Genomic DNA, 26,578 nt, shown 5'->3' with positions numbered 1-26,578 from the left:
CCCCCACCGCCCCGCCGGCGGGAGCTGCGGGCGCGCGCCCCGCCTAGGCCTCGCCGCGCGCCGCCGCCCGCGCTCCCTCCCTCCCGGCCCCCGCCCGCCCGCGCGCTCCCGGCTCGCGACCCCCTCCCCCGGCCCTCCCCGCCCGCGCGCCCCGCACTCACTGAACATCCCAGGCGGCTCCGGCTCCTCCCGCCGCCGCCGCCTCCGCGATCGGGTCGCTTCCGCCTCCGTCGTCTCTGCCGCAGGGTCTCGCTCCGACGGCCGGCTCAGCCGGGCCCCCGCGCCCCGCGCCCTGCCGCCCCCGCGGCGGCGGCTCTGGGCGGCCGCTCCATGACTGACTGACACGGAGCGGGCCGCGGGGTGGGCCGCTCGGGCCTCCAACGCGCAACCGTTTCCACCAATGGGCGAGGCGCCTCGGCGCTCGGCTGGCAATGCCTGGCGTGCGCGCCGCCCCGCCCTGCCGCGCCGCCGGCGTCGGACGGAAGGAGCGCGGGGGCCGCGCCCACGTGCTGGGGCGCCCGGGAGTTTGCACCGCCGCCGCCGCCGTCGTCCTCCGGCCCCGCCCGCGGTCCCCAAGCGGGTGGCCGCCAGCTGAGCTCCTTCAGCCGGACACCGCCTTCCGTCGCGCCCGCCGGCCCTGTCCGGGGCGGGTCTGAGGGGAGCCCCTTACCTGAGGACGGCGTCCAGGTGAGCCCCTTGCCGGGGCCGGCCCTGAGGCGAGCACCCCCCGGCGCCGCGCTGCCCGGGCCGGCGCTGCGCGCCGCCCGCGGTCCCTCTCCGGGGTCGGTCTGGGAGGGAGCCCCTTCACCGAGGAAGACCCACCCCCCGGTGCGGCCGCGGGCCCTCGAGCGGACGGCAGGCGCTGGGGAGAGCCTCCTGGGCTCGCCGCTGGTCCGGCCTCTCCCGTCGCTCCTCCCCGCTCTCCGCGGATTCTTGTTACTTGGTTTCCTTCTGCTCCGCGGGATGCCCCGTGTGGCCGCGCGTGAGCGCTCTTTGCGTGAGTGCTAGCGCGGTTTTGCGTTGATCGCTGGGCTTACTACGTCCAGGCACTGAGACCTCTGCGCGGCCCCGAGCGCGGAACGTGGGCAACCTCGGTGAAGGTGTCTGCGGCGTCTTTGTAACCAATTCTGCGAACACGTTTTAAGTAACTTTGTAGCCGGTACGGGGGTTTCCTGACACACTGATGGAGAAGTAAGTTGTTGGACGCGCTGGTCTTGGACGTTTTGACAGAATGGGAAAACTGACAGCACTCGCGTGTTCCTCTGCTCTGTAGTAGAGTGAAGGAGGCCCTGCTGAATGTTCGCGCCCTGCACGCGGTGCTTGCTCGTTCCCTGCAGGATTACCTGTTGAGGGTAAGTAAGTTACGAAGGCCGGTCTGTAGGATTTCAGGCCCCATAGATTGAAGAAATGAAAGGGATCCAGCCTTTGGCATATCCTTTTGGTTTCATAGTATGTTAGAATCATGGGACTCCGGTTTTTGGTCTGTTTTGTTTGTTGTCCTATTTTGTTTTTATATATAATATTTATATTTCAGTATTTTGAAAAGTTTTCACTTTTGAGGAGCTGACTCCTTTTATATAATGAAAATGACTTAATGTGATACATTTCCCCTTTTTATTATGACTTAGGAAAATCAAAGCTATGTTTACCTCAGATTTGTAGAATTTCAGTTGGTTGGTATGCTTGCTTTTCTTTGTTCACGATTTTATTGTGCTCTATTTTTACAGTTTCAATTATGTAACAGTATTTTGTAGAGTCTTTTTGGAAGCAGTGCGTGTCCTTAAGCTCATATGTAAATGAATAATGTTGTAGTGGGAAGTTACTGTTGCAGCTGAAACAACAGTATTTCTTTTGGGACTGGTTTTATACTTTATTTCTTTTTTACTTGGTGAAATATTACTGTTTCCAAATACTGCTTATTTTTCTCTCTCAACTAATTTTTTATAACACTGGTTATTTATTTGAGAGAGAGCATGCACTAAAGAGAGAGAGAGAGCAGAAGCAGCGGGGTGGGGGTGGAGAGGGAGAAGCAGGCTCCCGGCAGAACAGGGAGCCACATGCCAGGCTCCATCCCAGGACTCTCATATCATGACCTAAGCCCAGGGCAGCTGCTTAACCGACTGAGACACTCAGGTGTCCCTCTCTTTCAACTAGTTAATGGATCTTTTCTTAATGCATAGTATATTTCAGATGATTTGTGCAGAACCTTTCAGTCTAAAACCATATGTGACTCTCCTTTCACAAATAATTTGAACGCTTTGGGTTTTGCCCAGTTGTATTTCTTCACAATCACCTCTTGAGGACTTTTGCCCAGTTGTATTCCTACACAGTCACCTCATAGCAGGAACTACGTATGTCTATATAATACTTCTGCCCACTTTTGTTTAAATTTCCCCCAGAAAAATTAATGGGCTAAAGCATTTAAGATTTTTTTTGATTTAAATTCCATTTAATCAACATATATTGTATTATATGTTTCAGAGGTAGAATTTAGTGATTCATCAGTTTGATTCAACACCCAGTGCTCATTATTTCAAGTGCCCTCCTTAACACCCATCACTCAGTTACTCCATTCTTTCCATCCTCCTCCCCTTCAGCGACTCTGTTTGTTTCCTATAGTTAAGAGTCTTTCATGGTTTGCTTCCCTCTCTTTCTGTCTTTATTTTTCCTTCCCTTCCCTTGTGTTCATCTGTTTTCTTTCTTAAATTCCACATGTGAGTGAAATCATATGGTATTTATCTTTCTGTGTCTTATTTCACTTAGCATAATATTCTCTATTTCCATCCAGGTCTTTGCAGACCTGGCAAGCTCTAGTTCTTTTTGATGGCTGAATAATATTCAATTTTTATTTATATACCACATCTTCTTTATCCATTCATCTGTCTATGGATATCTGGGCTCTTTCCATAGTTTGGCTATTGTGGACTTTGCTGCTACAAACATTGGGGTGCAAGTGCCCTTTTGAATCACTATGTTTGTACCTTTGGATAAATACCTGGTACTACAATTGCTGGGTAGCTCTATTTTTAACTTTTTGAGGAACGTCCATACTCTCCTCTAGAAGTTTGCATTCCCACCAACAGTGTAAAGGGGTTCCTTCCTGTGCATCCTTGACAACATCTGTTGTTTCCTGAGTTGTTAGTTTTAGCCATTCTGACCAGTGCAAAGTGTTATCTCATTGTGGTTTTGATTTGTATTTTTGTGATCATGGGCTACAGCATTTTAGTATATGTGCTGCTGAAGCGAGCACGGCTACGGCATCTTATATATATAGATTTATACCCAAATGTTTTGTTGAGGTATTTTAATTCACCAATTTTTTTTTTCCTAAGGAATATATGTTACGTGCATAATAGTGTACGTGATGTTCATTTTTGGTGCCTGTTGAGTTTGACCTTAATACATTTTTTCCACTTTAAATTGTAGATAAAGTGTAGCGATGGCTGCTGTTTACTCTGGCATTTCCTTTAAGCTTAAAAGCAAGACAACTTCTTGGGAAGATAAACTAAAACTAGCTCACTTTGCTTGGATTTCCCACCAGTGCATTCTCCCAAATAAAGAGCAAGTAAGTGTAACGTGAAACTTACATTTTTACAACCGAAAAGAACACTTATATGCATTTTATATCGACATGTAGTTAAAATTTAAAAAGATTCAAGAAAAGGTTGGAGAAGGAAACATGGTTGCAGGTTAAAAGTAATGTCAGGGAAAAAAATGCATGAGTTAAATATTTCATTGACAGTTTTCTATTATGAAGTCTCAGCATTTCTTTTATATTTGGAAACATTTCTTATATTTTGAATCAAGTGTATGCATCAGTGAACAAGTTGGGAATTGAGTTACAGAAATTAGAATCTGAGTCTGGGTAGCTCCATTTGTTGATAAATCCAAGCTGCTGCTCCATAAGCAAGTGCTTGTTGGTGCTTAGTTAAACGTCTTTGAATTTGGTAAATTGACAGGAGGGGAAGTAGAGAAACTTCAGTATTTGTAGAAAGCCATTCTAGAAATAGATTAGGAACCAAGAAAGGCTTTTCTCTTTGTTAGCATTTTTCAAGCTTATTTGGCAAAAAAACAAAAACAAAAACCCCAAAAAACTTAACTGTAAAACACTAGAAACCCCAGGGTGTTGAGCTTATCATATTGTATTAACACACACCCATATGCTGGTATTCAAGAAGACCACGCAAAGTGTGCCCCAGGTGGATGACATCTTTTACGATGATGATGAGGCGCAGTATGTAGAGCAGAGCACTCTTACATCCAGTGGTCTCTAAACCTGGCTGCACCTGAGAATCGTCTTGGCAGCTTGGTAGTCACTAGGGAAGGGCTAACCAAGGTGAGATGGAAGGGGAAGTGGTGGTGGCAGTTTGATTAAGGTCTCACCCAGTCTCATGCTCAGAACTTTTTTCCCCTTTTAGCACCTGACACTTTCATACTGTTATTGACAGTGCTGGTGGCTTGAGCTGAGGCCTCACCACCTTTTCTTGTGTTTACGAATAAGGGAATGTATACAGCAATAGAAACTATATATGACCAACCCTCCTTTTCATAAAGCACTTGTGCATTATTTTGCAGAAGACTTTCTCTGTCTCCTGAGGAAGTAAATGTACCTAGAGGGTACATGTAACATGGGAAACCAGGACACAAGCTCTGTCTTTTGGCTCTACATTTTTACTTTTGTGCGTTATTCATTTTGTGGCCGTTCTGAGCAATTGTTGTGCTACCTACTTTTGAAAATGAGTATAACTTCAGAAAAGTTAGAAGAAACAAGAGTTTCATTTGAAACAGTTAAATGGCCCTGCAGGAAGACAAAATTGCTTTTTCTTGCTTCATATTGATTCTATAATAATAAACATTTTAAGATACTGAGATGTTTATATAATGTTACCAAAGGTAAGTTTTAAAGGGCAGCTTTTCCCCTGGCAATTAGATATGGCCACACATGGAATGTCCAGCATCTTTATTGGCAAAGAAATTCATTTATTTTTAGAGTATTATTTCTTCCAAATTCAGGTACTACTTGATTGGGCAAGACAGTCATTGATTGCATTTTATAAGAAAAAACTTGAACTGAAGGAAGACATTGTTGAAAGGCTTTGGATCTATATAGATAACATTCTACACAGCAAAAAACTGCAGGATCTCCTCAAGAATGGGAAGACAATTAACCTTCAGATTTCCCTAGTCAAGGTAATTATCTGTTTGCCCTGTTGTCCTGTATGTGTGAAGTGTATCTCTGTTGATTTTCTGTTATTTATTGAAGTTGCAGGAAGTATCAAGGTAGAAGAGAAAGAAATAATACTGCGATTATAATGACTGACATTTATTGAAAGTATATGGTATGCTTTATGCTGTGTGAAGCATTTTCTATTGTTTAATATTCAAGGAAAGCCTAGAACTATTTCATAGAGTGGTTGTTGATTACCTTTTAATTGGAAAATGTTGCCAGCAAATAATACTACTTTGTGCTCCCTACCTCTCCCTGCCCTACTTTGTCATTGGCCTGAAGGAATATCAAAGGCCAAAATCTGACTAGGAATTTCCTCAACGGTTTTTGAGTCAAAGCAATTTTGAAGTCTCAGATTAGAATTATGAACTTCATTGTCAAAACTGAGTGTTTTGAAATACTGTGAGAGTAGTTGGTGACAGTAGAAAGTACTAATAATGAGCGCTTAGTGTGTGCCAGGCACAAAGGGGTTCAGTAACTTGTTTAGAGTCACACAGCTGGTAAGTGGCAGAGCAGGCATTTGAACATAGATCTGCCTGGTTGCAAAGCTTGTGCTCTTAACCCTCATTCTGCCTTGCCCACAGGAGTGTGTAGGCCGAAAGAAAAAATTTGTAAAGATTGATAATAAGAAAATTAAATAGTTGAGCTGCCTGATGGTTCACAGACATTAGTGATTTTTAAAATCGTGTTCTAAATTATATGTTACTTTTTAAAATAATAGACTGGCCACCAAAGTGGGTTATTCTGATTTATCCTTTGGGAGTATGGAAAGAAAATCTTACATTTCTAAATGTCATGTTTTAATTTAGATACATTTTTTACTTCCATGAGATATTTGTACTGTAGTATATGCATATGATTTATGAATAAATTATTCTTATTGGGTACAAACATGAAAAAATTTGGTAGATGAGTTTGTATAATCAGAAATATTGATGGTCACTGTAGTAGTACATTGGCATTTAAGTATTTGGTATTTTCATTTCAGTTTTTCCAGAGCCAGTGGTTACTTGAATAGAGATCAGTGCACCTGTGTCTTTGGGCTACTGATAATTTAGCCCCCAGGATACATTTGGTTTTCAGATACTGTAAGGCGGGGAGCAAGCCTCTTAGCCTATGAGTGAATTTTGGAATCTGCCTAGGCCTCACAATTTCTGGCACTTTTCAATTTCAGAATTTTAGAAGCAGAAGACTGTAGGTTTGCTGTATAGTATGTAGTGACTTTGGCTTTCCTCTGTCAAGAGTACCTTTTGCTTTGGTTTTTTAAAATAGAAAAACAGTGTATTTTGGGCCACAGGATCATAGCCCAGGCCTACTGTCCATCCATCTGTAGCATCTAAGCTGAATTGCAGGTTTAGGATCTAAGCAAAAGTAATCTTTGGAGTTTAAGTCTTATAAAAACCAGGAGCTGTTTAAATAGGGACAGCGGAATTACAAAGGCACTAATCCCTTTTCAGAATTCATGTTGGTAGGAGATGGATGTATGAAGGACTTAAAACAGGTACTCTGCTTTTGCTGGGTGCATTAAGCAAATGTCAAGTTCATTTAGATGTGATAACCTGGGGATTTCTTTCTCATCAAGATAAGTGCAAAGAGTGAGTTCATTGATTCTCTTGTATTTTTCTTGTATATGTGTGGAGCCAGTAATGATTTTTTTTTTTTTTTCCCTTAATGCTCAGATCATAAATGAGAGAATAACTGAATTCTCTCTTTCGGAATCCCGAAGAAGTATGTGTGCTGTGCTGAGCTGCTGCCAGGGCATCCTCTCAACGCCCACCCTTGCTGTCATCTACACGGCTAGACAGGAGCTGATAGTGGCGTTGCTGAGCCAGCTGTGCTGGCTGGCCTGTAGGCAGCCGGAAGGAGCCGTGGTAGCCCAGTTATTCGAGGTCATTCACTTGGCGCTTGGCCACTACCTCTTGATCCAGCAACAGCAAGTCAACCCAAGACGTGCCTTTGGGGAGGTTACTGGGCACTTGCTTCAGCCCTGCCTGGTCCTTAGGCACTTACTCTCGGGGGGCACGTGGACACAGACTGTCCCGGGCCAGTTGCGGCAGGCGCTGAGCCGGGATGTAAGGAATCAGATTGAGGCCATGCTTCGAGGTGGAGCTTTTCAGCCTGAGTTGCTCTCGTCCTACAAAGAGGAGCTTTTAGACCAGCAGCAAGGTGACATGAAGATAGGCACCATGAAGAATCTTCTAGCTCCTCTGGACACTGTGATCGCCAGGCTGGTAGATGCTGGCTACTGTGAACCGTCCCTTCATGCTGCTGTTATAGCCAACTCAGTGGCCTTGCTGTATAAGCTCTTTTTCGAGTCTTACTTCAAGGAGGGGAACCAGTTTCTCTGCTTCCAGGTACTCCCCAGGCTGTTTGGCTGCTTGAGGATTTCACGCCTGCAGGAGGAGCAGCTAAAAGGCCTGGCTGCATCAGATTGGACCACAGAACTCCTGGTTCTAGAACAGCTGCTCAGCTCAGTGGCCAACAACAATATTTACAACATTGCTGCTGATAGGATCCGGCATGGAGAGGCTCAGTTCCACTTCTACTGCCGTGTGGCTGAGCTGCTGATAAACCATTCCCAAGCATCTGTGCCAGCCTGGTTCCGCTGCCTCAAGGCTTTGATGTCTCTGAATCATTTGATTTTGGAGCCAGACCTGGATGACCTTTTGGCTTCAGCTTGGATCGATGCAGAAGTGACAGACGTTCGAACCAAAAAAGCACAGGAGGCACTTCTTCACACTGTCTTCCAGACGTATGTCAAACTCCGACAAGTGCCGCGGTTGTTTGAAGAGATTTTGGGAGTGATCGGTCGTCCAGCTGCTGAGGCACTGAGGCAGCCTGTGCTGACCTCAGGCCCCTCCAGGGTTCTCTGCGAGTGCCTCCAGGACTTGCCTCCAAGTCAGATCTTGGACACTTGGTCCCTCATATTGGAGAAATTCCAGTCTTCGGTCTTACCGTATTTGCGGGGTGATGCTGACATGGCCTTGAAGTTGTTGTCCCTGAGCTCTCTGCTGCACTGTGTCATGTTCAACATGCGGAGTCTGGACAGCAGCACCCCTCTGCCCGTCATCAGACGGATGCAGTGCACAATGGAGAGGATGCTCCAAGAGCTTGTGAGGCCCCTGTTGGACCTTCTGGATCCCCAAGGCCCAGAGCTTGAGCTCTGGCTACAGAAGGTCAGTGACTCTGCACTCCTGCTCTCTTACACTTGGGCCCAGGTTGATGGCATGCTCAGTATAAACTGCAGCCAGTATCACTCTGTGTCTGGGGCTCTTACAGATGTTGCTGTAGAGATCTCACACCTGCCCTTGTTGCTCCCCGGTGTTGAAACGTGCCATTGGAAGAAGATAGAAAAGTTTACAGCTCAGTTTGACTCTCTTGGCAGGTACTGCTTAGCACAGCTCTACCTGCAGAAAATGAAAAGGACTTTAATGCAAACCAGTTTCCAGTCTGAAGAAGCCCTCCACAGTTTGAAGTGTGATGCTGCCTACATTCTTGGTTCTGGCAGAGAAAGCTTGAATCGAGGGACAGCAGCTTCCTGGGATGGCCAGGTTGGGACAGTGAGTGCACTCACGTACCCTGTAGCTCACTGGCACTTGGTTGTGTCGAATCTCACAATTTTGATATCCTATCTTAGTCCAGATGATGTGAGATCTCTGGCCAGTGTGCTGCTGAGAACTTTACCAGTGAGCAAAGCCCAGAAAGGCTCAGCAGAGGAAGAGCCAAGCCTCACACTTGAAAAAATATCCAGCGCTGTCCTCCATAGCCCTCTCTTTCCAGAAATGCAGTCCCTTTATTCTGCTTTCTTAATGTGCCTAACTGAAGGATGTACTAGCATCTTGCGTTCTGGTGCCCAGAGTGACCCAAGTCTTCTCAATGAACAGCTGCCCTGGCTTTTTGAAAAGGACCACCTGGTGGTGGCTCTTTGGGAAAACAAATTTGCAAAAGTTGGAACTGAAGGTGTAGAACCAAAAGGAGAAATTGCCCAAAACTTACTGTCCTTGGTGAAGAGTGACTTCCCCATTCAGCTGGAGGGAGAACAGTTAGAGAGCATCCTGGGACTTTTGGAAGTTATTTCTGCTCTGCAACTGGATAGCCTCTTGACTCCCTATCATGTGCATTATTTTCTTCTGTTACTGTACTTGGCCATCACCAAGCTGGGGAGCTCTTGCTCTTCTTCAGTGACCCTCAAATTTTTGATGACTTGCTATCGGCTTCTCGGTTCCCTGCAGAGAGGGAAAAATGCTCGCTCAGTGCTCAAGATTATGTATGTTAGTGATATATTTGAGATCACATTGACCTCATTGTTCAAAGCCAGTGGTAGATTTCTTGTTAACGTGGATGACCCCTCTTGGTTGGAATTCCTCCAAGTGGTAGGGGCATTCTTAGAACAGCTAATGCAGATGCTCACCCAGACGAAGCTCAGCTTGGTGCTCAATTTCAGGAAAATCGTTGCATTCCTCCACGAACTGTGCCCTGAAGCAGTTGCAGGCAAACGGGTGAAAAATCAGAATCCTTGGGGCCAGCACCTCCTTCTGGTGTCTTTAACCAAGTTGTGCCAAGTCCTGGGGCCTTTTGTCAGAGAGCGGAAACAGCAGCGTGAGGCCCCTGAAGCGCTGTGTGAGCTGCTGCAGAAGGCCATTCTCCACACGGGAGCCGTGCTGCAGCAGTGCTGGGCACAGGGGGCCCGGGGCCAGCGCCTTCCCTCTGTCTTCATCGCGTCGGTCAGCACACTCTTGGAGGCAGATGTGGGCCAGCTCTCTAGGCATAGGACAGAGATTTCCACAATGACAGACGAGGTGCCGCTGTCCCTTACTGCCTTCTACCAGAGTGTTTGCTCTCAGCTGCTCTCAGAATTGCCGGCTCTTGCAGGAGATAGACCGTGTTTCCAGGCGGCCATGCGGTTTTTAACTCTGTTCTTTTTGGCCCCAGAACTACATCCCAAGAAAGATTCTGTTTTTACCTCCATGTTTCATTCTGTGAGAAAAGTTCTTACAGGTAAGGTATTTTCTCTTGAGCTAATTCTGTGCTGTAGAGCTTTTGGTAAAAGCTAGTAAGCCACCAATAAAGTGAGTGCCCCCCATCCCTCACACCCTTTTGGAACAGGTGTTCATTTTAGAAGGTGCAGGCCAGTGAGCAGGAGACCCCCCCCCCCCATCCCCCAGTCCACTCTGAGGAGCTCATTTCTAGTATCTGCATTCTCTGCATGGATCAGCAGTGACCCTCACAGTCCTGCTTTGTACACAGATAGTAACCTTCTAGATGTACTGTTTGTCACTGTGGTTTTTCATTTATTTTGGAGATTGTTCTAGGTTATAGTTTTGAAATCTATTACTCTTTTTTAGCTTTTATCTGTCTTGGCTCTGGATAGTCAACATCTATGATTTCATCCTTCTTAGTAGGGTTTTTTGTATTTGATCTTCAGTGCCATCTTCGATGACTTAAAGATCTAAAATTGGTGAACTTGAAAAATGCAGCTGACTTTATTTACAGGGAATGTCCTAAAATTCCTTGAAGGCCAGACTCCTACTCCTAGGTCTTAGGGTGGTGCCTGGTGGTCATCAGGCTATGGATTCTAATAAGGCAGAAACTCAGCTATCTTCTTGGTCTTTTAGTCTGATGTCATCCTTCTGGGCCAGCCAATCAGGACTGCAAACCTAGCCCATGTCTGTGCAGAAGCGTTCAGTATCTGCTGTCCCTTATCTCAAAGGCCAGTGGGCCAGACTTGCCTCTGTTTTAAGACAGCATTGTTTCAAGTTGGTGTAGGTTTGTTTTCTTTTTGTTTTGGTTGTTCCTGAGGGGTTGAGCTTTGTTAGGACAGTCCTTAGAGGTGAGGCTGGGGAGTCCCTAGTTCTCAGAACGAATGACAGGCGGGAGGGAGACACAGATGGGGCTGCAGGCGTGCTCAGATACAAGAGTGGAAAATAGGGCCTTGTAGAAAGCAAAGCTGCCCGGGCTGCCCGGGCCAGCGCCAGAGCTGGAGTGTTAAGGCCAGAATAACACTCCTGTTGTCTCCCTCTCAATAGCCTTTCTATCCCTGCCTTGATTGTGGATTGACTGAAAAGGCTTTGGTGTCACATGTTCTATCTTATTCTGTCAGCCACTCTTTTAGGGAATGGTGTTCACTGTAGTGGAGGCTAGAATTTAGTCTTTTAGTAACACTTTCACAGTGTCCTAAATGAGTAATCTAAGAAATGGCAGCTGATGGTCTGAAGCTCTCTCTTCCCTTTTGTTAGAATACTGTGTCTTTCTTTCCCTCCAGTCCTCGTGACTTGAGGTGGCCTCTAGGTCCTAACTCTGTGTCTGTGGACTTCGGATGCTTCTGGCCCCAGGGCCTCAGTTGTGGCGGTGAGGGGGTGCTTCCTGGCTGCCCCTCAGACCACAGGCTCAGGTGTTGCTATTGGGTCCAGGCCTCATGCCCTTGAGCTGCTGGACTTTGTCTAGAAAAGACCAGAGTGAGAGGTCCAGAAGAAATGCCTACTGGGGAGGGCCTAAAGCTTTGAGTGGGGAGAGGGAGAGTTATGGTGGCTATGAATAACCTGAGTGTGGCCCTCTGGTGTCCTCAGGGGTGTTTCAGGTAGGTTGCAGCGCATAAAAGTAAACATTTGTAAGGAATGCTTTCTGATGGTAGAATAGAATAGACAACTTCAATTTGATCACAAAAAAATGATTATTTTTACAAATGTTTCGTATATATATGTGGAACCACGTCCTACTCTGGAGTTGAGTGCAGTGTTGATTTTGATCTATCTAATCAAGTAAACAGACATTCACACAAATCAGAAATTGCAGAACAGTGAAATGCTGTCCAGTACACCAGAAGTAGGGGACTGTGGGGTGAGAGTTTGTGTAGGCAAAGCAGTAGTTGGCAGTGGCCTTCAAGGGACAGGCAGGGGACAGTAGGGAGTGCTAATGTTGAGCCTCCAAGCGGCAGACAGTGCGGTGCTCCTTCCTTTGTTTGCCAACCGTGGGAGTTAGTGCTGTTACGCCCATTTCACTGATAGAGAGCTCATGAGTCCAGGATCTTAAAGCTTATAGGACACTTCCAGGCTGAGGTCTTTCTCAAATCCTGTTGTTCCTTCCACCCCTCAGTGCTGACGTAGTGAGCAAAGACTGGGACATGGGGAGGTACTCTGGCAATGTGGAACAGTCTGTGGGCTGAAATGTGCAGGGAAGGTAAGCTGGTAGCAGATGGTAGAATGGCCCAGGAGGAGCCATTAGCAGGCTTTCCCGCATCAAGTGGGGAACATCTGGATGCCTGCGGCAGACAGACCCTGGAAGTTTGGAGCTTTTTTAAGGTCTTCAATGCTCCCGTCTCTTTCAACGTACCATGCCACACCTGTGTCCCTACTGATTTTACCAAAGAATATGGGCATACCTCATTTTATTGTGCTTTTCTTTTTTGAGCTTCACAGATACTCCATTTTTTAGTTTGAAGGCTTGGGGCAGACTTGCTCAAGCAAGTCTGTTGCACCATTTTTCCAGGAACATTTTGGTAAATATTGTGGTATCAAACTTTTTCATTATTATATTTGTTACGACGATTTGTGATCAGTGATTAAGACTCACAGCTAGATGGTGGTTAGCATTTTTTTAGCAAGAAAGTATTTTTAAATTAAGGTACGTGCATTGTTTTTTTGGATGTGATGCTGTCATACACTCAATAGACCACAGTATAGTGTAAATAAAACTTATCTGTGCTGGGTAACCCAAAAGTTCATTTGATTCATTTGATTGCAACATTTGCGTCATTGTGGTGGTCTGGAACTGACCCTGTCCTGTCGGCAAGGTACATCTGTACAAGGAAAGTAGAAGAAAGTATAGAGAAAGTAGCAGTCATCTGTGTCCCATAGCCCAGCGTTGAGCACTGCGGACCATTGTCGTCATCCTCTCAGGCTTGCCCCTTCCCTGTGCTGTGTGTGTGCACTCTGCACAGGTCAGCTGTGTGCAAGAGAACACTATCGCTCTGTGGCATGGGCCCCGCCTTCTTTGCTTGCTCCTCAAGTATTTCCATGCCTCTCAGATCATGACTTTTAAGGGCTGGGCCCCATTTATCATGTGGTTGTTCTAGTATATTTGACCTGCCCCCATTTTATTTTATCTTAGCAATTTTGGTTTCTTTTCCATATAGATCCTGCAGTTCCGGTTGAGGTAATTCAGGATATTGAACCTGATTTGGGAGCCTTACTCACCCAGATGTTAGAAGTTGGGACCACAGAGGATTTTAGGATGATGATGCGGTGTATTCTGCAAGGATTGGACATCAGTAACATGTGGAAAGCCGATCTGCAGGTGTGTACTCCTCCCTGGTACGGCAGGCACATAAATGATAGCTCAAATGGGAAAATTTATTTGAGATGTGATGTCACCCCTAAAATTAAACACACAAGATCAAACCCCAAGGGGGGTTTATGAAGGTAGTCCTGGCATGTGAAGAGGCTTGGGGCTTTAGTGTAAGGGCCCCTTATTCTTTAAAGAGGAACTTTTTCACACCTAAACTATGAGTGTTTATTATATGAAGTACTAAGTGTTGCATACTTATAATTATCAATATATGAAAAGAGATGGACTCTGTTTATCCTATGTGTAAGATACCTCTCATCATACTTTTTAAAAATTTTACTTGACTTGGTCACATCGCCCTGATCCTGTTTGAGAATCAGTCCGATTAGCAAGCTGCCCTGCGGTCCTTTGCACCTTAGTATGCTTGGTAGTTGGTAATAAAGCCCTGTATTTGCATCTGTCATTGAGTATTTTGGAGAGCCTCTCTACGGAGCTTACATGCTCGAGTTTGGTCTGCTAAGCAGCCCTGTGTGCTGGACTGGTCAGACGTCCCTGCTTGCACAGGAGGAAGAACGTTACAGAGTTAATTATCTTGAAACCAGCAATGCAGGCCACGTCTTTTGGTTCTGAGTTTTCTCTGCCCCATGAGTGGCTTCTTGACTTGAGGGTATAATCAGCATTCAGGCTTGGGTTTTGATTGGGGTGGGAGGAGAGCTAGAGAGGGTAATTGAGGCCACAGAGGGGCAGCAGGGAGAACTCACATCTCCTGTATGTGAGCAAGAAGCCCGGGCTGGACCAGAGCTACTGCTCTGCACCAGCCCCCTACTCATTGCGCACGGTACTTGCCCTTCTCTCTGGAAGTTTTCATTGTATGCATTTGCAGCATGGTTGGGACCCAGCTTTGAGAAGTCCTCACTGTGGATTTCTATTTAAACCAGTCAGTCAGAAGGTATGGAGGAGGCGAGGCTGGATCCTGAGTGTTCAGAGCTGAGAGGATTTGGATGGGGGATGTTGCTATGGAGATGAGGAGGGTGTTTATGAACAGCAGGGCAGAGGTTGTGTGGGTGTGAGAGGTAGACAGCAAGGAAGGCACCACTATGCAGGCCCTATGTGGGTACACAGGTCCTACAGGTAGGCAGGAAAGTGAGCCCCCACCTCAGCAGAGAGGGCCGAGCTGCCTGGGGTTGGGGGAGGGAGTGTAGGTAGGGTAATGGCTAGTCAGGGAGGGAGAGATGGGAAAGAAGCTGAGAGCAGAGGGCTGAGGCCAGAATTGCATGGGTTGTGGGGCTGCAGGGTTAGGAGCGGAAGGGCTGGCATTGGACTGAAATTGATGGTGTCAGGTGCCAGCATAGGGTTAGGTGTTTAATGACACAGGTACTCAATAAAGTGAGTTCCCGTCCCACATAGTTTCTTCTCATGGTTTAAAACCCTCACCTGCAATCATAGCACCTCATCTAGTTGTTTTACTTTGTCCGTGTTTTCCCCTGGCTTCTCCTGTACCCACAAGCATATGGTTTTCTTTTGTAGGTAAGTTATAGCTTGCTGCCTCTTTCCGCACTGCCTTGACAAGATGGGATCTCTGTAATTAGGTTGCTGTGTCCGTTTGTGGCCTTCTTTTCTTCCACTATCCTGGCACATTTGCATGCTTGGTTTAGTGAGATGCTACTAAAAAGGCCTCCCCTTGGCCACAGTTCTGCTCATCTTACGCATTTATTTCCTGGCTGCCTGGTGATGGAGGGGACCTCTCCCTCAGTCTTGAGCCCAAACCAGGGCTTGTCTGTGACCTGACACCACGGTTCTAATGGGTTCTGCTCCTCTTTTCAGCACCAGTGACTGGGTTTTTTTCCCAAGATGGACTTCTTAAGAGAGAGCTGGCTATTTCTGCTAAGTTTTTGTCCCTTTTCTCCTAGGACGTTCTGTCAGCTCTTACACTGACCAAGTTGCTTCTGAAATGCACATTCGGTGGAGAGAAGGCGAGTCTGTTCTGGTGTGCGTGCCCCCAGATAATCACGGCTCTCACTGTAAGTACCCCTGGGCTGTGCCCTGCATCTCAGTTCATCTTATCACCCCATCCCTCTACAGACAAGAGGCCGCATTTTGGCTTCTGCCATCTCTGGTTTTATGCAGAGTAGGTTTCTGGGCACTGCGGCCTGAAGACGGTGGCTGGCAAGATGCTGTCCTGTCAGTGTGTGTACTGTGTGTGTGCTTTCTTGTCTGCAGACACTGGTGTCAGCTCCACATGTGGCAGAGCGGTGGTGTGAAGGGGTGTCAGGCCCCGGGAAGCATGAGGCCGGCCGTAACAGGCGTGCGGTGATAAGATGGGCTCCCTTGGAAGCCTGTTGAAAGTAGATGAGAAGGAATTCTGGCACTTTATTTGGTCCCCACAAAATGCTGTAGTTAGTTTACTGCATTTGTTCATTTGTAGGGGGTTTGTGCACATTCAAAATCTATGATACAGTGAGAAAGGAATGGCTTTATAGAGTGGGACAGTAATGTTGCAGGTAGATTATTGTTATAATCCTGCTCGGTTGTTAGGTTTTGGCACTTGGTGGATATACATGGCAGCCACATGACTTTGTTTCACTCACACTAAAACTTCGTTTTGATGGGGACTGTCTCAAGTGTTTCTGCCATCCGGAGAGTCTCCAGTCAGTATTCTTGCACTTGGGTTCAAAAGATCACTATCTATTTTAAGATTATTATCAGCCGTAATTCTCTTGTGCTACCTGAGAGAATTGCCCTGGATTAGCATCTTCCCAGGGCAGAAGGATCTGAAGAGTAGACATAATGTTCCCTCCTATTCTGTTTTGTTGCTTTGTTGTTTACCTGGGAATCCTTCATTAGTGGATGAATCTCATCCTTCCCAGGTGTGTGTAGCAGGTGTCAGGAGGAAGAGTGCAGGGAATGGGGGAGGGAGAGAGCGGGAACTCATGGGATGCGCAGTCAGTGTTGGTGGTATGCACAGTAGGGCTGTGTTAATAGAAACACTAGGTAGAGACCACACAGATAAATCTAAAAGTAGATCTAACAGCATGAAGTCCGCACAGTTGGAGACCCCAAACCTCGGGAGTGGTGTGCAAGGCCCCAGCAGGCCACACCAGAGCTGCTGTTTACAGCTGCAGCCTGAGGATGTGGGTCACAGGTGACCCAGGTTAGGTGGGTAGAACTTTGAGCTAGCCCTCATTTTGAGCTTGTTCTCTTCATTCTCTAGAATAGTAATTGAACATCTTAATTAGAGCTGATTTTTTTTTAAAGGTTTTGTTTATTTATTTGACAGAGAGGTAGCAAGCCCAAGTAGGTAGTGGGAGCAGCAGGCAGAGAGGGAGGAGCAGGCTCCCTGCTGAGCAAGCAGCCCAGTGCAGGGCTCTATCCCAGGATCCTGGGATCATGACCTGAGCCGAAGGCACAGCTTAACGACTGAGCCACCCCAGCACCTGTAGAGCTGATTTTTAAGAAATGTAACAAATGAACTTCAATGTTATTTACAACTAATGGTATTTTTGGGAAAATACTGTTTTGTGTATCTGAGATCTGATGAAGTCTTCCTGTTCTGAGAAGTTGGATGGGTCATCTCTTGTAAGAAGTTATTTCTTTTCGTGGTTGATGAGTCCAACAAAAAGCATGGACTAGAATGGCCAAGCCCACAGTAGGTTGCCTTCAGAGATTGAACGCTGGCCGGCCTCCTTGTCTCTTCAAAGTGTCTTCTAACTGCATCCAGACCTTTTGGACATTCTTACCTCCGTCACTTCAGTTCTTACTTTGTCTAATTCAGTTTTTATATTCTTTCTTTAGAGAATCACCTTCATTTTCTTTCCTTTACTCCTTCTTTTCCTGTAGCTGCTAAACCGAGAGGCTTGTCAGGAGCAGCCTGTGCCCCTGGCGGTGGTGGGTCCTGTTTTGGATGTCCTGGCGGCACTGCTGCGACAGGGGGAGGAGACCATCCGCAACCCGCACCACGTCAGCCTGGCCTTCAGCATCCTGCTGACGGTCCCTTTGGACCACCTGAAGCCCTCTGAGTATGGGAGCATCTTCCTGCGAGTGCACAACGTGCTCTTCTCCATCCTTCAGTGTCATCCAAAGGTGAGAGGGAGGAGCAGGGTAGTTTCAGCCTGTAGGACAGTGGCAGCAGAGCTTTACTATTAGAGGATAAGAAAAGCAGTGATTTGCTAAGCAAACGTTTTGGTTCCAGTGATTTCCAGGGCCACAGTGGTTTCTCTAGCACAAAAATGTTTGATCCTTACATCAGCGTGTTTAGTGAGTTTCATCTTTGTCGGGTCTGACACTTAGACGGTGTTTGTATACTAGCTATTTAAGGATGCTTATTGCAAGTAGTTCTGTTTTTGCAGACCACACATTCAGATCTCACTGACTTGCTTAGATGTCTTCGTGGGTTTATAACTCAGATGCGTGTAGGGAGTGAGGCTTCCTGAGTTCCAGTTTTATAGTATGCTGCCTTTGAAATTAAACTGAGTGGGAATAATTGTCCTACAGAAAAGATTCTAGTTCAGCCACCATCTGTTGAATGTTTGCTACGTGTCTTGTTTTACCCCTACAGTAAGTCTGTAAAGTAGATGGTCGTCCATCTTATTGATAAAGAACCTGTGGCTCAGAGCTGTTATGTGATTACACCATTGTCACCCAGCTGGCTCAAAATCTTAGCTTCAGGGCTGTTGATTCTTTGGTCTGGGTTCTTTCCATTGCACCACTGCTGTGCATGTGACGCATAGGAAGTCATAAATAAGATACATACACGTATACATAGGCACATTCATATATTTTTAAGTGTTTTAATGTTCTCAGGTTAGTAACCTGACTGCAGTGCCATTTTTAAAAAATTTTATTGTCTGGTAAACTAAGCACTTATGACATTGGGCCTTACTGCAGGGCCTTTGACCCTGCCTAATCTTGTGAGCATCTTTGTTTTCAGTCTCTGCTGATTGTTAAATTTTTATGTGGCCATACCATATAAATGCAAATAGCTGATGAAAGTAATGTTAGAAAACTGTGGGAGTCTCCTGCAGAACCATTGGCAAATGACCATTTAGCAGAATTAGACTGTTTGTTGAAAGGAGAAAATTGACAGGAATAATGACATGGTATTGCAATGGAGAATGATGTGACTAATAACCACCTGCTACTCACTGCCTGTGGGTTAGAGTGGGGGGGATGGGGGCCCTATGTAGTGCATGATCACACTATTGGCCCTCTGCATAGTTGAGTTGATAGAATCACCAGGCTGCAATCTGCTTCAGTAAACCTAAAGGGGATAGCATGAGGTCAGCTCAGCCGACGTACCCAGCAGAACGATCAGCTGGTGCCATATTAAGCCAGGGTGTGAACTCAAGTAGTCTGGCTCTGGATCTGTGTGCCTTTAATCAATACGATAGCAGAGGCTTACGAGGGGTCCTTGGGAAATTTGATGAAACTCTGGAATACTTTCGTAAAAATGAGTTTTTTCAGAGCATGCTGTGGATGTTGGTAATTTGATGTAAAGAACAGGATGTTATGCTATCCAGAATTCTGTTGGATAAATTCTACCAAATGAAAAAATCTCAACTGTTGATTTAGTCTTAATTCATTCTAAGAATTCTGAGAAAAGAGCAGGACTGGCCAGTAGAACTTTAAAGCACTGCTGATGTGTTTTATGTCTGTGTTGTCCGCACAGTAATCACAGGCCACTCATGTCTTGAAATGTGGTCCAGGAGCTGTAGGACTAGGAACTGAATTTTAGTTGATTTAAGTTTAAGTAACCTCATGTAGCTCATGGCTGCTTTATTGGGTAGTGTGTTGTTTTGACCACGATCTAAAAGGTGGTTGCATATAAAAGAAGCATATTTTAAAATTTTCATGTCATTCTTTAAAGTCCTAGCCAGAACTTTTCATCACTAATGAGAAGTTTGGGTCCTTCTTTTAAATGGGTTTGTTTTATGTAACCTCTTTCTAATGCCCTTAAATATGTTGTTACTGTTGCTTCTGTTAACTTATTTCTACCCATTTCTAGAATGTACTAACAATTTAGAGTAACAGATTAAGCGAATTCTAAGCTGAGATCACTCCATTAGATGCCTAAACTTAGAAGCTCTTTCCCAAAGAAAGAGCTTAAAACAAATATTAAAGAGTCCAATAAGATGAGTGAGTTATTTCCCTAGAAAGTTCAGGCAAAAAGAAGTTGCCATGCTGTTTTGAACGTCCTGCTAGATACGGTTAGGAAGGAAATAAACATGCGCTCCTTTGAAGTAGAGACAAAGTGTAAGAGACTCTTGATCATGGGAAACAAACTGAGGGTTGCTGAAGGGCAGAGGGTGAAGGGGTGGGATAACTGGGGGATGGACATTAAGGAGCCCATGTGATGTAATGAGCGCTGGGGATTATATGACTGATGAATCACAGGCATTACCTCAGAAACAAATAAGATATTATATGTTCATTAAGTTTAAATAGAAAATGTTTAAAAAAACAAAGTAGAACTTGAAATAAACAATTATATGTTTTTATATTCTTTTGCCTATTATTATTACAGGTAATGCTGAAAGCCATTCCTTCTTTCTTGAACTGTTTTAATAGATTGGTGTATTCGGTCATGCACGAAGGGAGGCAGAAAGACAAAGGTAATTCAAAGTAACAGTATCAGATATGTGATTTCAAATGTGTTTGTCTTGTGATGTCTCCAGCCTCATATGTTACAGAAAATAAAATCACCCATTTGAGTCTAAGTAAGAAATGTTCAGATCATTAAATAAATACCTAAAATAATTTTCTAAAAATTTCAAGCTGTGTTTCCTTTTTTTTTTTTTCCGCTATGTCCAAAACAATGACCGCGCTTATGATCTCCTAATTGAAATAGTTCTTTTCCTGGTGGGAACAAAAGTACCTACATTTAGGAAATGTTTATTCTCATGTAGAGGGGACAGAAAGTGGCTACAATTCCGTTCTTGCCATAAAGGAGTTCCTAGTTTGAGGGGGAAGTTAAATAAGAACGGGCAGCTACAGAGCTATTTCATTTTATAGAAGGAGTGACGTCTGGCAAGTCATCATTTCAGCCGTATCTTGGCAAGGTTGTGTTTGTTTACCAGTGAAATGAACTGCCATATGGTGATAGCATAAATTATGTGTACAGCTTGTTTTCAGCTTTGAAGGTTGTTGATCCTTGCTGAATTTCTAATTTGGGGGAGAGTCTCATTATTTAAAAATTTGCATATAGATTGAGGTGGTCTATATTTGCGCTACTTCAAATTTGCATGGTGTGGTACCTGACAGAATGCTCTGAGACCAACAAGGAGGGCTTTATGACTCAGCTCGGAGGGCTTCTGGGCAGACCGTGTGGCAGCAGTTCTGGACTAACTAGAAATATAGGAGTGGTGCTCAGCCCCCCCCTTCCCCGCCCCACCCAGGGGAACCACTTTGATGGGTTCAGATTTGTGATTGATGCTACTGAAACCAAGTAACTATTGAGAAAAGAGAAAAGGTATTGTTAACATTGGACTGTAATTCCCATATTATTGTGCCTGGTTTTGAGATCAGTCAGTGGCACATTAAGGTCTTTCGCTTTCTCCCAGGCCTGCTGCAGAGTGATATAATGTTGGTGCTAGTGTACAGTTGTGACTATGTTTAGGAGCAGGGTAGGAACACAGGTTCCATCTCCTAAGCTAGCCTTGGTCAGTTGGTGGTGGCTGGCTGTAGCGTTGTGCTGAGGCCCCTAAGGTCGTTGCCCTGTCTGAACTCAGCAAGAAGAATCCCTGTTTTACTAGTGATGTCTGCCTGGACAGGAGATGGGAAGTGGCAGGGTAGGGAAGGCCCCGATCCAGCCCTTGCTGAGCAGTAGGGGAGCAGAGCCCTTGTCACACACTGACACAGGTGTGTCCCGTGACACAGTGTGTCCTTTGTGTGTGTTCTGAGGGAGTGTTGGGGCATGTTTCATGAGTGTGACTCTGCTGTGTCCATGTTGGTGCAGCTCACTTATCTCTGGTCAGCCAAGACCCGCTTCTCTGACATGTTCAGAACTTAACTGAGCAGAGTTTTAACTATTTACTCTTTTCTTGTTGGTATCCAGTGTACTCTTTATATGCACCCATGAACTGTCATAACTGCCAGGCAGTGTTTTGCTAAAGTACTTGGCTGTTGAAATGCCCCGTGAATGTTCAAGATTTTCAGCATTTCATAAAATGTTACTGTATCTGGAAAAATGCATATATGTAACGTGTTTGTACATTCAGGGTTTTAAGAAAAGACATTGTGGGGGCGCCTGGGTGGCTCAGTGGGTTAAGCCGCTGCAGCTTCTGGAATTTTACAAAAATGGGTGTATTTCTGAATGAAAGCTGGGGAAGGTGCTCTGGCCTGTACTGGGGTTCCCCACTGACTCTGCTGTGCTGGCCTAGGGGAATGGGGGTGTGACCAGGGCCTCAGGGCCATTCTAGGCCATTGGAATCCTTTAGAGGAGTTTTTAAAGAAGGCCTTGAGTGGTCCGAGCACTTTAAGGTGGACAGAACTAGGAAATAGGAAGTAAAGCTGGGAAAACAGGAAGATTATTTGGTATTGGTAGCTGAGTATTTTAAGTGTTTTCTCTTTTGTAATATAGATAAATATTTGGACTTAGTATCTCTCCCTCATTCTCTCTGTGAAATAAGCCGATTAAGGAGCCTAGAAAAAAGGGAAGACTTGAATAATTTTCAGCTATAGTAAACGCATAAAGCTAGAAGGGTTAAACTGATGGGTTTTGGACTAATCAGTTTGGCAAACCTTTGCTCCTTTAGGAAGCACAGATGATCTGTCAGTGGTCCTCGAGTGTGCCCGCCTGGTGGAAAGGATGTATAGCCACATTGCAGCTCGGGCTGAAGAGTTCACGGTGTTTTCTCCCTTTATGGTGGCCCAGTATGTCACAGAGGTGCAGAAGGTAAATGGAGCCCCCTCCCTTTCACCAAGTGCTTTCATTTCTAGTCCTTTGTAGCAGGGCTTCTCAGCCATAGTGGCAAGCGTTGTCTTCGTCTTGATGGTCCCAAGCCTGCGTCGTAGCAGGCTGTCCTGCTTATCTGCAGGATTCTGCAACAGCCCTGAAGGGTTACCGGAACTACTGAGTGAGGCAATATTCAAAGGGCTGGTGGTGCCTAGAAGGCACTCTGTGACTGCTAGCTGTCCCCATTCCTACTGCAGCACAAGCGGGGCCTGTTTTGGTCAGTTTCTTGAGTAATGAGCAAGCTGAAATGCTTCCCACATTGAAGAACAGGAGTTCTGCTAGGACCAGGCTTAATGGTGATGAGGAAGAAGGGTCTTGGGACCCCCAACAGCAGGAGTTCCTGGGTTTATCCTCTCGCAGTGCATCATGTGTGTGAGTTCGCTGCTCTCAGACACTCAAAGGAGATGACGTGGTAGAGATACCGGCAGATTCCTTCAGTTCCATTAAGTGAAAGAACCTTTGTCCTATTTAATCTAACTTTTTTGTTTGTTTGTTTTAAAGATTTTATATATTTATTTGACAAAGATCACAAGTAGGCAGAGAGGCGGGGGGGGAAGCAGGCTCCCTACTGAGCAGAGAGCCAGATGCGGGGCTCTATCTCAGGACCTTGGGATTATGACCTGAGCCGAAGGCAGAGGCTTTAACCCACTGAGCCACCCAAGTGCTCCATCAATATTTCTGAGTACATTGTACCCAGAATTGTCCAAGGTATAATGATTATGATCACAGACCCTGTGTGACCTGTGAAGGCTTCCTATCTTCCTTGGTTTAAATTGAATGTCAGAGGCTTAAAGTACAGTGTGTTTCTGTGTGTATCGACTTTTGCAGGCGTAGATACATACTTCTGCCTTGTTTATATTGCTCTCCATAGAATAGCCCCCCTTTGTAAATCTTGTAAGAATAATGTTAGAACCCTGGTAAACTTGTTACACTAAGAGATTTCTCAAAGGAGATTGGGCTGAATGAGCTTTCTCAGAAAATCTGGTGTTGCCTCTGTTTTCATTCTGACTCTGTTTCAGGATGAATCTATAACTATTAAATAATTTTCAAACACACTGGCCCCACTCATCTCAGCCAGTGGGGATGCCTGTCATGTGGGTGGGCACTTGGCTGTGTTTGAGATGGGGCTGGGGTAAGGAGGTGGAGGGGCGCTAAGGAGGTGGAGGGGCGCTGTAGGACACAGCCCACCCCATGGGTGTGCACGGGGTCCTCACCAGGCACGGTGTGCAGAGGAGTGGGGGCACCATGTGAGACCTCTTCAAGTCAGCCTTTGAATGAATGTTGGGCTTTGTGTTTGGTTTCCTTGGAATTTCTTAGTATTTTTATAGAATCTTGATATTTCACAGGCACTCAAGTCATTGATATGTAAGCCTTTGCTGAAAGAAAAGCTGGCATTATTTTGTGTTTCAGTAAAAAATAAAATGAGAGATAGTAATATCATTTAACTAAGGGCCAAGAAGGGAGGGGATAATTTGAACTCTTAAATCACTAATTATTATTCTGAGATTTATTTTATGAAAAGTCTGGTTTCCTGGCTTCATTATTCATGTCTAATTTATGCTTCTCAGTTATTTTTTTTTAATTTTTAATCTTGAAAGCCAAAGGCCTTGGGAATTATCTACGGCTGTAGCATCCCAGAATTTGTTGGCAAGAGTCTGTGTTTTATCTTTCATTTGTTTTTTAACTCCGTAATGAAGGAAATATTCCATATGTATTAGAGGCTTCTACTGAGAATGTTTCCAGACCAGAAAGACATTTATAAGTTTAATTAAATGCTAGATAGCGAGCACAGCTAAATGAATCTCCTTTGCATTCCCCTGGTAGTCCTGTGGAATGGGTATTGGTGAAGGTCTGGTGGTGACCTGGTGAGACCATGTTAGGAAGGACACGCAGTGATTCCTACAGACCTTGGACCCTCTGTGCAGTAATGTGTCATAGTGGGGATGTGCCAGAGGAAATGACGGTCACTGGTCTCTTTTATCCATAGATCAGACTTACATCTGCCTAGAGTAAATAGTTTGTACTGCCTATCCTGCGTAAGGTCCCTTTAGCCACCTAGAGATATTTCCATTCAGAGGTCAGTGATCTTAGTGTCATAGAAACTGAGTTTTTTCCACTTGTTTTATTAGTGGGCTAAAACACAAAGAGGCGCAGTGGTTGTGTAGACCAGACGTGGCTGGCCTTCCAGTGACCCAGCAGGGCTGTGTGCTCGGTGCTGTCCTTTGGCCAAGGAGCCCCCGGGTGAGGGGGTGGTGGAGTGTGTGAGCCCTGGCCTCCGACTGGCGGGCTCAGCTCTCATTCTGTCGCTGGGACAGTTTGTTCACCTCTGCTTCTGGAGGTGGAATTGCCTGTTTAGTGAGTGCTGATGAGAGGAATAGGTGGGTGGTCCACTTACAGGTTCCTCACCCGGCTGGTAAGATTCAGGACTTCTTTTATTTTTCCTTCCTTCTGATGCTTTCCACTGAAACCACGGACAGTTCCACCGTCTGTTCTCGAGTGTTATTATCCTCTATAAACAGTAAAACTTAAGATGATTGTCAGAAGTTTTTTGAGCTGTCATGTGAAAATGACAGCAACTTTGAAAAACACCATCGTAGCGGCAGAAACAAACCGTCCTCTCAGCGGTTGCTTTGGCGAATCCGACTTCTCTGAGTGAATACCATATATCCTCCCCAGAAGCTGTGTGCTTTCGGAGGGGCTCTCACGCTTTTAGGCCATTAAGATGGTAATAAAGAACCTGCCAAATCCCAGGCCTGCCTGTTCGGACTGTCCAGTTGCTCTTTGGTTTCAGTTCCTGGAGTGTCTGGAACTCCAGTGCGAGGTTTGGCTGCAGCCTCAGTGGTCGTGGCAGAGGCGAGTAGAGCCTGCTCCACCGGCCTTTTCGTCTAGACAGTGTGAACCTCTGATCTGAAAGCGTGTGTGCAGCAGCCAGTGCAGCCACATTGGAGCCAGACTGCCCACTCCTGCTGTGCCCCAGATTTTTGTTAACCCAGAAGTTCAGGAAAGAAAGGCATCTTGAGGCTCAAGAAGCAGATCAGCCATTCGGGGGAAGTAAGAAATTCAGGTCCCATTGAGCTGTTGTTGATAGGAATGATAGGAATAAAAAAATGTATTAAGTGTCATCATAAGTCGCATATGATTTGTTTGGCTATGATGTGACCTAATTACTAATATAGCCTGTCAGTGATCAGTTTGCGGAGTGTTGGAGCCAGCCCGGCCACCTGCCTTGCTGGGGGTGGGGGGTTGTAAGTCACAGTGAGCATTGCTGTCATTGTCCCACGTTAGTGCAACTTCCCGGGCAACTGGTCATGGTGAAGGACTTGGCACAATGTCCAAGTGGCTCTCATACAATTTGTAAGTTTAAAGATTGGTTTTTAAATGTCCTAGGTAGGCATCATTCACTGAATAGCAAAGCTACCCCTGTGATTTTGTGAGGTTTTAGTCCAGCCTTTTGTCACTCAAGTTGGCTTTTATTTCCCTAAAATACAAATTTTGAAGATAGGAATATTTATTTCTGTGCAAAGTGATAGTTTAAAAGGGATGTCTCTTCTCAAGTCAAGGGGCGAACTTCAGACTCCTTGTCAGGTCTTCTGAGGGCCTGGTCTGTGTTTGCTTTTACAGACGGTGTGTCCTCCTTTCACAGGTCACCTTGTATCCTGCAGTGAAGGGCCTTCTGCAGGAGGGCATTTACCTCATCCTGGACCTCTGCATTGAGCCGGATGTCCAGTTCCTGCGGGTCTCCCTGCAGCCGGGGGTGAGAGACATCTTTAAGGAGCTGCACAATGATTATGTGAAATATCACAAGGCAAAACACGAAGGAGAGAGAAGATACACGGCCTGAGACTGTCTTCTGGAAGCACTGCTGGCCTTACTGCGGAGTGGCTCTGGCCTTCCGGTCTGAAAGAGCTGGGGAAGGGGGACCGGAGGTGTTTTAATTTGTGATGTTGGGCTATGCGGAATACACTCTGGGCTTTATGTCATATATACTGTCTTTGATAGCTATATTTTTCACGATGAATATTTTTTAACATATTTTTTTAAGCCGTATGTATTACAAATAGAATCCTGATAATTGACCCCAGAATAAGGTGAAGTGAATAAAAAGATTGCTGAATGTC

General features: G+C 45.6%; 2 protein-coding genes across 9 annotated transcripts in view; one reads left to right on the top strand and one right to left on the bottom strand.

Moving 5' to 3' along the window:
• Positions 1–298, bottom strand: part of TAF5L (TATA-box binding protein associated factor 5 like) — a 30,239-nt gene extending 29,941 nt beyond the window's left edge. For all 3 annotated transcript variants that reach the window (XM_082718882.1, XM_082718889.1, XM_082718886.1), the window contains exon 1: positions 162–298. The gene's annotated coding sequence lies outside the window, so the exon portion shown is untranslated. The remainder of the gene's footprint in view (positions 1–161) is intronic.
• Positions 14–26,578, top strand: URB2 (URB2 ribosome biogenesis homolog). 6 transcript variants are annotated; one of them, XM_082718870.1, is made up of 11 exons: positions 163–687; positions 1,274–1,352; positions 3,427–3,565; positions 5,014–5,190; positions 6,907–10,225; positions 13,359–13,519; positions 15,421–15,531; positions 17,348–17,590; positions 20,031–20,118; positions 22,261–22,400; positions 26,104–26,578. In XM_082718870.1, exons 3-11 carry the CDS (start codon positions 3,440–3,442, stop codon positions 26,299–26,301), a joined length of 4,563 nt encoding a protein of 1,520 aa, XP_082574996.1. In that variant the 5' UTR covers positions 163–687; positions 1,274–1,352; positions 3,427–3,439; the 3' UTR covers positions 26,302–26,578. The 6 variants fall into 6 exon arrangements, 5 of the variants coding, with proteins under 5 accessions (XP_082575000.1, XP_082574996.1, XP_082574997.1 ...); XM_082718871.1 differs by having other exon boundaries at positions 1,146–1,352; XR_014307792.1 differs by having other exon boundaries at positions 479–687; positions 20,075–20,118.

This window comes from Mustela nivalis (genome assembly GCF_964662115.1).
Source record: "Mustela nivalis genome assembly, chromosome: 2".
In the NCBI taxonomy this organism is placed as follows: domain Eukaryota; kingdom Metazoa; phylum Chordata; class Mammalia; order Carnivora; family Mustelidae; genus Mustela; species Mustela nivalis.
The sequence above is the reverse complement of the archived record's forward strand: the minus strand, read 5'-3'. Positions and strand labels throughout refer to the sequence as shown.

Excerpts from the sequence above, each read along its gene's own strand:
- URB2 (XM_082718870.1), top strand. The coding sequence starts at position 3,440 with ATGGCTGCTGTTTACTCTGGCATTTCCTTTAAGCTTAAAAGCAAGACA. Across the intron at positions 5,191-6,906 it reads TTCAGATTTCCCTAGTCAAG|ATCATAAATGAGAGAATAAC; the intron begins GTAATTATCTGT and ends CTTAATGCTCAG. Across the intron at positions 17,591-20,030 it reads TCCTTCAGTGTCATCCAAAG|GTAATGCTGAAAGCCATTCC; the intron begins GTGAGAGGGAGG and ends TTATTATTACAG.